Source organism: Engystomops pustulosus, chromosome 4 (assembly GCF_040894005.1).
Source record: "Engystomops pustulosus chromosome 4, aEngPut4.maternal, whole genome shotgun sequence".
In the NCBI taxonomy this organism is placed as follows: Eukaryota; Metazoa; Chordata; class Amphibia; order Anura; family Leptodactylidae; genus Engystomops; species Engystomops pustulosus.
This window is the reverse complement of record NC_092414.1, coordinates 129,626,271-129,638,846: the sequence shown is the minus strand read 5'-3', so window position 1 is coordinate 129,638,846 and position 12,576 is coordinate 129,626,271. Positions and strand designations below refer to the sequence as shown.

At 38.3% G+C, this 12,576-nt stretch overlaps 2 protein-coding genes across 9 annotated transcripts in view; one reads left to right on the top strand and one right to left on the bottom strand.

Annotated features, from left to right (window-relative positions):
* Positions 1-12,576, bottom strand: part of ANKRD16 (ankyrin repeat domain 16) — a 92,379-nt gene that overhangs the window by 53,856 nt on the left and 25,947 nt on the right. The gene's annotated exons all lie outside the window — the stretch shown is intronic.
* The window catches only part of FBH1 (F-box DNA helicase 1), a 49,137-nt gene that overhangs the window by 15,141 nt on the left and 21,420 nt on the right, over positions 1-12,576 (top strand). For 7 of the 8 annotated variants that reach the window (XM_072147449.1, XM_072147446.1, XM_072147451.1 and 4 more), the window contains 7 exons: positions 68-95; positions 4,951-5,091; positions 7,066-7,288; positions 8,992-9,079; positions 9,361-9,447; positions 9,549-9,685; positions 12,093-12,192. In XM_072147449.1, the coding sequence (XP_072003550.1) occupies positions 68-95; positions 4,951-5,091; positions 7,066-7,288; positions 8,992-9,079; positions 9,361-9,447; positions 9,549-9,685; positions 12,093-12,192 (804 nt within the window). The remainder of the gene's footprint in view (positions 1-67; positions 96-4,950; positions 5,092-7,065; positions 7,289-8,991; positions 9,080-9,360; positions 9,448-9,548; positions 9,686-12,092; positions 12,193-12,576) is intronic. The other variant, XM_072147450.1, reaches the window with a different exon arrangement.

Here is a 12,576-nt window from a genome sequence, read left to right as displayed (position 1 = left end):
TTTTTATTTATAATATTTTTATTGCTGTTTCCATTGTATTTTTTGTCATTTATTATGCTCTGTTTAGGTACTGGGAAAACCTCAACTCTTATTAACCCCTTCCCGACATTTGACGTAATAGTACTGCATCGCGGGAGGTGCGTTCCCGCAAAATGCAGTACTATTACGTCAAGCTTCTGGCCCCGGCTCCTGAACGGAGCCGGGGCCAGAAGCTGCGGGTGTCGGCTATATGTTATAGCTGACACCCGCCTCTAACACCCGCGATCGGAGATTTCTCCGATCGCGGGTGTTAACCCCTAACACGCCGCGGTCGCGCTGACCGCGGCGTGTTAGAGGCATTTAAAGTTATTTAAACTTGAATCGGACCCCCCCGCGGCGCTTACCGGGGGGGTCCGCTCCTCCGATCGCAGCCCCGGGACTGCCGGTGCCCGGGGCTGCGCGATCCTCCTCTCGGTGCCGGGTCCCTGCCTTCTGGCAGGACCCGGCTGTAAGACACTGGGCATGCGCAGCATGCTCAGTGTCTTACATTACACAGTGCAATACATCTGTATTGCACTGTGTAACCTGTAAAAAAGCTTGAACAAGTGATCAGAAGATCACTTGTTCAAGCTTAGATGTCATTACCTGTAAAAAAAGGAAAAATAAATAAATAAAGTTTTTTTTAAATAAAAATAAATAATAAAAGAAAGTGAAAGTCCCCCCAAACACCACATTTCCCTTTACACAAGTAATAAAGTATAAAAAACACTAAATCACGAAAAAACCCCACTTATTTGGTATCGCCGCGTCCGTAACAATCTGTACAATAAATCCTAATCATAATTGGACCCGCTCGGTGAACGTGGTAAAAAAAAAAACCCAAAAACTTGCCAAAAATTTAAACTTTTAATCAAATTGCTTTACAAAAAATGTTCTAAAAAGTGATCCGAAAAAGTTACAAGCACCAAAATGATACCAATAAAAAGAGCAACTTGTCACGCAAAAAATAAGCTTACAACCAGCTCCGTAAACCAAAAAATACTATAATTATGCCACTATAAAAATGGCAATACTAAAACAAATGCAATTTTTTCTATTCTAGTTTTCCTTCAATAAAATTGGACAAATAAAAATAAAACTATATAAATGAGGTATCACCGTAATCGTAGTGATCCGTAGAATAAAGATAATATATTATTGTTATGCTACAGTGAACAACCCCCCAAAAAAATGCTAAAAATCCAAAACAAGAATTGATGATTTTATTTTCCTCCACACATAAAAAGTTAATAAAATTTCTTCAATAAGCTAAAAACCCACTAAAATTAATTTTTTTTTACAGTGCATCTCGTCTCGCAAAAAATAAGCCCTTATTTGTCTAAATTGCTTAAAAAATAAATAAAGATTGTATAGCCTATTCCCAACGAGCGTTGTTATAGAACGGTGCGGCGGGTAGTGACTTTCCAACACCGGTCAGGGTAAGACGGCGGCTGTTCACTGATCGGGGTAAGACGGCGGCTGTTCCTGACAGCCATCCATCCTGCCCGATGGACCAGAAGGGTTACGTCCCCCCCACACACCCCCAGTTTATTATCGCTGCTACTGGCTCATAAATTCAGACGAGCCGATAGCAGCGAATTTACTTATTACGTCAGTAATACCGATCACCATGTCTGTAGACACAGTGATCAGGGCAGGGTGGCGGCTGTTCCTGACATCCACCAATTTTGCCTTGCGGTCCAGAGGGGTTTTGTTGCCCCCCTCTGTCCATGTTTGCCGCTATTTGCTGGTCGATTTGGTCCAGCCAAAAACAGCAATATTCGTCACAATGGGCATCGCTAGGGTGAATAAGAGCAACACTTGGCGATAATTTCCCTACTAAAACAAAGATTTGGTACAAAAGCGCTGGCCGTGCACAACGTACAGATTATGGTGTACAACTCTTACGAGCTGTTCCAATGTGCACGTCCTGCCGTATCATTTCTCTGTTTTCAAGAGGAAGATATTAGGAAACTAATATTGGGACAAGAAGGACGGAGCCCCAGTACCTCTGGTTTAGATGTTCCTGTGTTTTGCCAGGACAGCATTTTCCCGGTGAATTCTGCTGCTTCTAATGGTAGGACTCAATAAAGAGTCTGTTCCAAAAGAGAAGTTAGGATGGACACCACATACTACTAAGAGACCTGCGACACCTCCAGAGTGACAAAAGTTTAGTTGGTCCCTTGGTATATTCCACCTCCTTATACGCAACACATTCACAATTCACGCCCAACCTATTGTGAATTAATTTCGGTAAAATGAATAATAACAACTGTTATGTCCCGTTGCTCCCTATACCCCTCCATTATTTCATAAGGGGCGCCACATAACGGGAGCCACATAATGGGCGCCACATAACGGGCACTGAACTTTCCAGAAATAATTGCAATTTCCATCTTGGACTCCATTGCACATCATATTTGGAAACCACCTATATGTTCAAAATGCTCATTTCACCACGTGTATTACACTACACCACATATTACACCTTGCTATATTCCCCAGGGGGTGTACATTCAACAATTAGGGTCACTTTTCGGGTTTTCCTCTGTTTTGGTACCACTACGGCTCTCCAAATGTATCCTGACACATGTGAAGGATTTCTTACAAATTTGGCCTCTAAAAGACAAACATCCCTCTTTTCCTCTACTGTGCGCCCATAAAGCATTTTATATGCACATGTGGGGTACTTCTACACTCGGGAGAAATAGTTTTACACCTTTTTTGGGGTTATTTAATATATTATCCCTTGTGGCTTACATAAATTAGGGGTAAAGTTACATTTATAGGAAAATTTTCACCTTTTTAATGATTCGGGCCTAATTGGATCATTCACCTGTAGGGGCAAATACATATATTACACATTGCAAAATTCTCTAAGGGGTGTGCATTCAAAGATTAGGGTCACTTTTCGGATTCTTCTCTGTTTTATACCACTAGGGTTCTCCAAATGCATGTCAAACATTTCTGTCAAATTTGGCTTCTAAAAGGCAAACATTCCCCTTTCCTTTTACTGTGCGCCCATACAACATTTTATATACACATGTGGGGTACTTCTACACTCGAGAGAAATAGCTTTACACATTTTGAGGGGTAATTACATTTTTTTATCCCTTGTGGCTATATAAAATTAGGAGTAAAATGACCTTTATAAGAAAATGTTCACCTTTTATCTATTTAAGTCCTAATTAAATCAAAAACCTTTACGGACAAATACACATATTACACCTTGCTAAATTCTCTAAGGGGTGTGCTTTCCAAAATGGTGACACTTGTTGGGGTTCCCCTCTGTTTTGGTACCACTACGGCTCTCTAAATGCATCCTGACACATGTAAAGGATGTCTGTCAAATTTGGCTTCTAAAAGGCCAACGCCCCTCTTTCCCTTCTGAGCTTCACTGCGTACCCATACAACATTTTATTTGCATGTGTGGGGCAATTTTATACTCGGGAGAAATGCTAGTACACATTTTTTGGGGTTGTTTCATCTTTAATGCCTTATGGGATACAAAAATTAGCCGTAAAAGTGACTTTTTTGGGAAAATGTTCACCTTTTTCCTTTTAGGGACCTAATTGAAGCAAACACCTGTAGGGGAAAATACACATATTACACCTTGCTGAATTCTCCAAAGGGTGCACTTTCCAAAATGGTGACACTTGTTGGGGTTCCCCTCTGTTTTGGTACCACTAGGGCTCTCCAAATGCATCCTGACACATGTAAAGGATGATTGTCAAATCTGGCTTCTAAAAGGCCAAAGCCCCTCTTTCCCTTCTGAGCCCTACTGTGCACCCATACAACACTTTATATGCAAAAGTGGTGCAGTTCTGTGCTTAGGAGAAATAGTTTTACACATTTATGGGGTTGTTTCATCTTTTATCCCTTGTGGCTTACAAAAATTTGGGGTAAAAGTGACTTTTTTGAGAAAATTTTCACCTTTTTTCCCTTTTGGGGCCTAATTGAATCAAACACCTGTTGGGGAAAATACACAAATTACACGTTGCTAAACTCTCCAAGGGGTGTACTTTCCAAAATGGTGTCTCTTGTTGGGGCTTTCCTCTGTTTTGGTACCACTATGGCTCTCCAAATGCATCCTGACACATGTAAACTTTTTCAGCCATATTTGCCCTGCAAAAACGAAACAACGCTCTTTCCATTCCTAGTGCCCCCCTGTGCCCGTACAGCAGGGTACAGTGACAAAATGGGTATTGGCATACTCAAGAGGAATTGCCCTCAACATTGTAAAATGCATTTTCCTTTTTAACCCATTGTGAAGGTGCAAATTTTAGTGTTCAATGAATCTATAGTAAGATAAAATTACATTTCTCTAATTTCACTTTCATTTATCTTTCACGCTCATGAAACGCTCAAAGGGTTAACAAAATTCCCAAAGGTTGTTTTGAATATTTTGAGGGGTGTAGTTTCTAAAATGGTGTCATTTGTGGGGGGTTTCTGTCATGTGGGCCTTATAAAGTCACTTCTAACTAAATTGACCCTCCAAAAGTAGGTTTTGATGATTTTCGTGAAAATCTGAAAAATTGCACCTAAAGTTATAAGCCTCCTAACATCCAAAATAAAGGAAAAGATGTTTGAAAAATGATGCCAAGTTAAAGCAGACATATGGAAAATGTTAGTTATCAAGTTATTTTAGTGCTATGACCAACTTTCCAAAAAGTAGAAAATTTTGAATTTGGAAACATTGTTTTTTTCAAAATTTTTGCCAAATTTCCATTTATTTCATAAATAAATACTAAATATATTTATTAAATTTCTCAACCAGCATGAAGTACAATGTGTCACGAAAAAACAATCTCAAAATCAACTGGATATGTTAAAGCGTTCCAAAGTTATAACCACTTAAATAGACACATGTCAGATTTTAAAAAATGGTCCGTGTCAGGAAGGTGAAAAGTGGCTTCAGCGTTAAGGGGTTAAATATGCAGAGAGAAGACCTCGCCTACGCTTTTTGTATGCAACATTTAACAAATCAATTGCGAACCATGCTTACCAGCTTTTTCCCAAGAATGTTGTATGCAAAACTTTCCACTCATTGGCCTATCAACAGACAGGAAAACTGTAAGTTTACCAGTGCTCGAATATCTGGGAATGTGGGAATAACTACTTTCTATCTAGTACACACTCTATTCCAGTGATTTTCAACCTTTTTTGAGCCGCGGCACACTTTTTATACTTAGAAAATCCTGGGGCACACCACCAACCAAAATAGCACTAAAACAGTCATATTATACATATAGTTAATAATATAGATTCTAAATTTATTTTACTCACTCATTGGGAAACCTGGGCCTGTTTCGATAAACACAAAAGGGATATCCTGGCAGGAATGGTGGAAAGACACACACAAAGCTCTTCCTCAACAGTTCTCAGTTTCTCCCTGTTTTTAGTATATGGTGCTGAATATTATGTGGCTCATATACTGCAAAATAAAGGAGTACAATGAGAAGTACTATGGCCATGAGACCAGAGTACAAGTGCCAGCTCATATACTCAGCATATGAGCTGCTACTTGTAGTACTCCAGCCTCATGACTATAGTATTTCTCATTGTTATATGCAGTATACTGCTGGAGTACTACAAGTACCAGCTCATATGCTGAGTATTTTGCCAACAGTTCATATACTCAGGCAAAAGCTCATATAGTCAGCATTATTGGTGGGCATTACCTTGGTGGTGGGCAATTGCGGGAGTCTCTCCGCTCTCAGGATGATGCGCCGGCCTTGGTGACATCATTTTGTCGCACGAGGTTCAAAGCTTGTGCATGTGTTATTGTACACGTCTCCTACATTGTAAGAAGCCGTGACTGCGCATCGCGGCGCATTGCCGGGAAACAAAACACAGGGGGCACCATAGTTTGGGGAAATTTCCCCGCGGCACACCCGACCATGTGTCGCGGCACACTAGTGTGCCACGGCACACAGGTTGAAAATCACTGCTCTATTCTACCCTGCCAGGCACCCATGCTTGATACACTACACTAAATGTTGTAGTATACATAACTAAAATCAAATGATTAGACCTCATGTGAGCTTTAAATAAATGTTAAATGAAACCGTAAAATTTAATGCTACAAAACAAAAAAAAAATTGAATAAATGTACCACTTGTTTAGTGGTAGATTAACCTTTAATGCTGCTGGGTAGATCCCAGCAGTGTGATTCTAAAGATATGGTTTATCCCCTTCCCACTGATGCCTTTTTCATTTTATCTATTCCATTTTTTTGCTCCCCTCCTTTAAAAATCCACTATTTTAGTGTGTACAGAGCTGTAGAAGTTCATTTGTACTGCATGTATTAAATTGTACTTCCTTGTGACCGTATTTAATATTCCATGCCATATACAGGCGGTCCCCTACTTAAGGACACCCGACTCTGGACACCCGACACTGGTGAATGTCTCTGAATGCTTTACTATAGTCCCAGGCTGCAATGATCAGCTGTAAGGTGTCTGCAATGGAGCTTTATTGATCATCTTTGGCCCCATTACAGCAAAAAATTTTGAAACTCCAATTATCAAAATTTTGACTGGAACTACAATTATAAAATATACAGTTTCGACTTAAATACAAATTCAACTTAAGAACAGACCTATGGAACCGATCTTGTACGTAACCCGGGGACTGCCTGTACTGGAAAGGGGGAAAAAATTCCAAACGTGATTTTTAAAATCCCCCCACTATACTACAAAAAACTAGACTATACATATTATTTATCAAAATGACCAAAACAAAATAGGAAATTCATTAATAGTGTTCGTTTTGGGTTCATTTGGAAATTGAAAAAAAAAATATTTACGGTAAGCCTTTTTTCCACGTTTAATCCCAAATAAAACTAAAAATGCAATAAAAAACACATTTTAAGGTAGTACACATAAAAAAGAAGTTATGGCCCTTAAATCGCCACGTACAAAAATTTGCTAAAAAAATCCATGGTCATTAGAGCCTTTTCAGGCCGCGTCACTATGGGTTTAAGTTTCTTTTCATTTTTGTATAGGTATTTATTAAATATGTGAAAACCCTTTTTATTTTTTTTAGTTATCAACAAAGAAAGAAGCTGAACCCCTCCAAGCTTACTTCATATACAGTTAACTTTGTTCTTCCAGAAGGAGAAGCTGGTTTCATCAAAGCAAAACTTGTAGTTAAAACTCTGGAGAATTTTTTTGCTTCTGCTGACGAAACAATTGATAGAGAACATGTTCCTATATGGTGCAAGAATAACCGTGGTGAAAATGAAATGGTGAAATCACAGGATAAACAGGTACCTGTGTTTTATCTTTTAGAGATCTTTGTTGTATTAAGTAATTCAAAAATTTGTGCAATATTAGTTATACAGGTATATTTTCTGTTAAAAGGATTTCCTGGGACATATAGCAACATTGGTCAGATTAATAAGCATATACGTGCAGAGTACACCGTATAGTCAAATGTAAGGTCTCCTATTACATCAAACAGTTTCAAATACCCCAGGGCAAAAAACCCGGGACAAAATTTACTAACTCTGCCAGTAGTGAGGTATGCTGAAGTATGTAATCCTGGGACATTCTATATGAAGTTGCAGGAGACCAGTTTGGGCAAGGAGAGGGGGGACTCCTTGTCTGTCCTGGGACTCTAATATATATGACCTTATTGTGGCATAGATCAAATGGATAAGGCACAACATGTGAATGTTGCAAGGAGTCCCCCAAACAGCGCGGTCATACATGGGCCCTTTCACGAACATGTACATTCTTATACTGAGGCTGCCGTGCACTGCTCATGAAATATCCAGTATTCTGATAAATGGAGTAACAGGGCACATGCTTGTGCAAAATTAAAAAACTGTTGGACCCCTCATAAATCAGACTAAAGTAAGTTTAAACTTGGTGCTACTCCCTTTGTTCCTTTCTCTAAAAAACAAGGAAAAAGTCATTAACCGGTTTGCGCACTTTTAAAATTTTTTTTTGTGTATGTTTAAGTGTGGGGGCAGGGTATTAGGTGACTTTTGGATGCTATTCTTTAGTCCCAGGCTGCAATGATCAGCTATAAGGTGGCTGTAGTTAAGCTTTATTGTTGATCCTTGTTCCAATACGAACCTAAAGTTTTGAAAATCTAATTGTCACAGGGACAAAAAAAAATGTAGTCTTACGTTACAATTATAAAATATACCTGTTCCGACTTACATACAAATTCAACTTAAGAACAAACTTATAGGGGGCGATTTATCACTAGTCCTATGTAGCTTCTTGGCGTATAATTGTCAAAAATTTTTGTGCAAACATTTTTGCAGGTTTTTTTTACCAAGAAAAATACATCACGTTACGGGCGTTTTTTTGTTAATAAGGCTTCTTCTATGTTTTTGTAATTTCAGAGAGAGAAAGCTACTGCTAAAAAACAGCTACTAAAAATAAAGCTTGTAAAATTTACAGGATTACTTTACCTCCCTCATATGAAAATCTACATGTGAGATATCTGTACACTATTTCATTGCAAGAGAATCTTCAGCAATGTTTGAGTCCACGTCATCCGATGGTGGAAGTTCAAACACATCAGATGGCCAACACAACATCCATATCCATCTGGTGAATAGATCAGTTAGTTCATCAATACTAAGAGTAGCCATTTACTACCCTTTGGCTTAAAAAGAGTGGTGGATGGCTAGATAAAGAACTTGAATATCTTTCCTATAAACCACAGCCTCTGTATAGGCAGTCCCCGGGTTAGGTACAAGATAGGTTCTGTAGATTTTGTTCTTAAGTTGAGCTTGTGTGCAAGTCGGAACTGTTATTGGTCTCTGTGACAATTGGATTTTAAAAATGATGGGTTGTCATAAGAACCATGATTAACAATAAAGCTTAATTACAAACACCTTTTATTAGTGTTACAGCTGTTTATTGTAGCCTACGGCTAAAGTCAAAGTTTTCTGGATCCTCTGCCGTGTAGGAAACTACACCCGTGCACTAATTTGTTTGCATTTCATTATAGTTTGCTGTCAGAGAAGCAGACAAAATATGGAAAAAGATGCAAAGTCTGGAAGAAACTCGTGAATACGCTTACAAAATGACACATGATGGTGAGAAGCAAATCTAGTCTTAACTATATGTTACTAAGGTAAAGAAACAGGTTTACACAGTGTCAGTGGATGGCCGGGTTTCATGGCATTTTTTTTTTTTACATAGCCAATCATTTTTTGTTGCCAGTGAATGGGATTTCAAAAACCCAATCATAGGCGTGAATGATTGGATTAGACATTGATTTTAGTGAGGGTTTCATATTTTGTTTCATGTCCAACATGTGTGAATAGAGCCTTAGAAGATATATTTTTGTTACATTTATTTGTTTATATTTCTACAGGGTATCTGAAGTTGTGGCAGCTCCGTAGGCCAGATCTCTCCATTTATAATGCTATATTTGTAGACGAAGCGCAAGACTGTACACCTTGTGAGTAGATTGCAATCCTGTTTTATGGACAGGATTTCCACAAATGAATCCATGGCTCAATTGAAGTGACATTTATAAAATGTTATTGCTTTTTTTTGTAGCTATAATGGAGGTTGTCCTCTCCCAGAAATGTGGGAAAATCTTTGTAGGAGATCCACATCAGCAGATCTACACTTTCCGTGGCGCTGTAAATGCTCTTTGTGAGGTACCCCACACTCACATATTTTATCTTACACAGGTAAGTTCTATATGTACTCCATGCTTCTCCTTTATTGTGTCCCCTAAAGGAAACCTACCATCAGAAATCTATCTTTAGCTAATCCTATACAAGCGGTCCCCTACTTAAGAACACTCGACTTACATACGACCCCTAGTTACAAACGGACCTCTGGATATTGGTAATTTATTGTGCTTTAGTCCTAGGCTACAATAATCAGATGTAACAGTTATCACAGGTGTCTGTAATGAAGCTTTATTATTAATCCTGGATTTTATGACAATCCAACATTTTTAAAGTCCAATTGTCACAGAGACCAAAAAAAATTTGGCTGGGGTTACAATGATAAAATATACAGTTGCGACTTGCATACAAATTCAACTTAAGAACAAACCTACAGACCCTATCTTGTATGTAACCCGGGGACTGCCTGTAATGCTTTCTAAACCAAGATGGACTTAATCTAGTTAATATGTATAGCTATAATCTTTAATAATGTATAATAATCTATAGCTATAATGAGAGCATATAATCATGCTCCCATTATCACAGAACAGACAGGCACTATCAACATGGAAAATGTCTGCGCATCAAAGCAAATATGTAAACTACAAGAAAAGTAAGATGTAAGCAAATGTATTAAGCGTACACAAAATCACATAATCTGGGCTGAACTTTGTTTTATTTCATGTTTCTTAGTTGTTATTTTTATTATGAATACTGTTAAATTAATTGGTTACTATTCAACTCGGGGATTAAACAAGATAAGATTCTGCATCAGTTTGGTTTATAATGCATGAAATCAAATGGTAGATATTCTTTAAGTATCTTGGGTTGAATTTTCTTCGTGAAACATATCACCACTATGGTTGCATGATGCACCAAACTCTCGCTACTTATGCGATACTTTCAAAGGCAGAACAGGATGTGTCGGGTTAGCTGCAGAGCAGGGACTACGTCATCAGGGAGACATTACAATTTGTCCATATATGGTCTCTACATCTCCCAGGGGTTCCCCAGACACAAAGTCTCTATTGAATTCAATTAAATAATTTTTTGCCCAGAGGGGGATTTGAACCCACAACCTCCACACTCCACCTGCCATAGAGCTACAGGACAGAGCCTCTATGCATTAGACTATGGGCTGAGTGCTTGTCTATGGGAGGATTTCATGTAACTAAGAGCTTCACTGTTACAGAGTATACTGAATATATTGGTATATGTAGAGGATCTGGAGAGGGAGATTATTATTGATAATATTTTAAGCATATAATACAGTTAAATTAAAAGAGAAAAAGACAAAAAATAAGTGGTCATTCAGATGGGCGTGTCTGCTACTCATCTGCAAAAAATGTGGACATGATCTCTGTGTTCAGACCATATTGCATGCGTTTTTTTTCACATTCGTATGCCATCCTTTTTTTTTTTTTTTTTTTCACATACGCAAAAAAAAACAATGGGTTCCTAATCTACTTCTTGCCCTGCCCAGTTGGTTGGCTAGCAACATTTGAAGAAGAAAACACTCCGCATACGGATATCATGCATGTGCTGTCCATTTTTTTTTTTTTTTTGCGGATCCATTGACTTTTATGAATGTACGGGGTCTACATTCTGCAATTTTTATTTTTTTTTCCCTGTCTGTACATCCGTGAAAAAAATGGACATGTGAACAGACCCATAGGAAACTATGGGTCCGTTTGCCATTAGCAAAAAAAAAGGATAGCACACAGACTTCAAAAACACCTGTCTAAGTGAGCCCTAAATTATACTATTTATTATAGTATTTTATATTAACATTACCAGGACAACACATATACTACTCTTTCATAAAACAATAAAGCTTCTCTTGGCAAATCACTTGTGACCGTTAACGATCACATGTGTTTCAAAGGAAATTTCTGGTATGGGTGCAAACCTAATCACCACGTCATTGCATTTTCATTGACTTTGGTTCTGTACAGCCATAATTTGTACACTTGAATAAATCTTCCTTTCACTTTTTGCATATGATTGTTTTTTTTATTCATTATTATTATTTTTTAATCGTTCTTGGTGTATACTTTGGCTGCCTTATATACATATTCTGCATAAGGCACATCTACTACGGTTTTTTTTTTGTTTGTTTTTTTTTTTTGGTGCCGCTTCTATAGTATTCTGAGTATTCATGTCATCACGCCTGGGTATGTTTTTTTTACAGCATGCGCATAATTTACCATTTGGCACACACAGTCTATGTTTCGTTCCCTCAGCTATTGGGGCGTGGAATAGCCTCTGTTCCCACTGCCTGGAGAGGCTACTCCACGCCCCTGTAGCCCCTCTCGAAAATTTACATATCAGCTAGATAAAGTTTAGTTTAGAAAGCATTATAGGGTTAGCTAAAGATAGATTAACGTTTAGTATCAAAATTATTTTTCCATTTGTGTTTTAGAGTTTCCGTTTTGGAGCTGAAATAGCATACATTGGTGCAACCATCCTTGACGCTTGTAAGAAGATCAGACGCAAAGCTTTAGTTGGTGGAAACCAAGAAGGTGAGAATTCAAATATTTTTACAAACTGCAAATAGCTTTTCTTAAAGGGATTCTCAAACCTTATAAAAAAACAGAAAAACACACATAGTTTCAGGAGGGAGGAGCTATACAGGAGCACAAAGGCCAGGAGCTGAGCAGTTTGCAGCACCCACAAGTCATATGTTGTTTTTTGAAATGCATCCAAACCAAAGCCCAACCCCTTGGACTACACAGAGGATAACACATAATTATATTGTAATGCAAATGCTTACAGAAAGCAGAAATGCAATGCAGCTGTAATGGACTTCTGTAACCTGTCTTTAGTGAAAATGTGGTCCCTGGTGACAGGTTCCTTTAAAGACGCTACCAGTTTATAGCTTTAATGGGTTCTCCAGTCACTATATG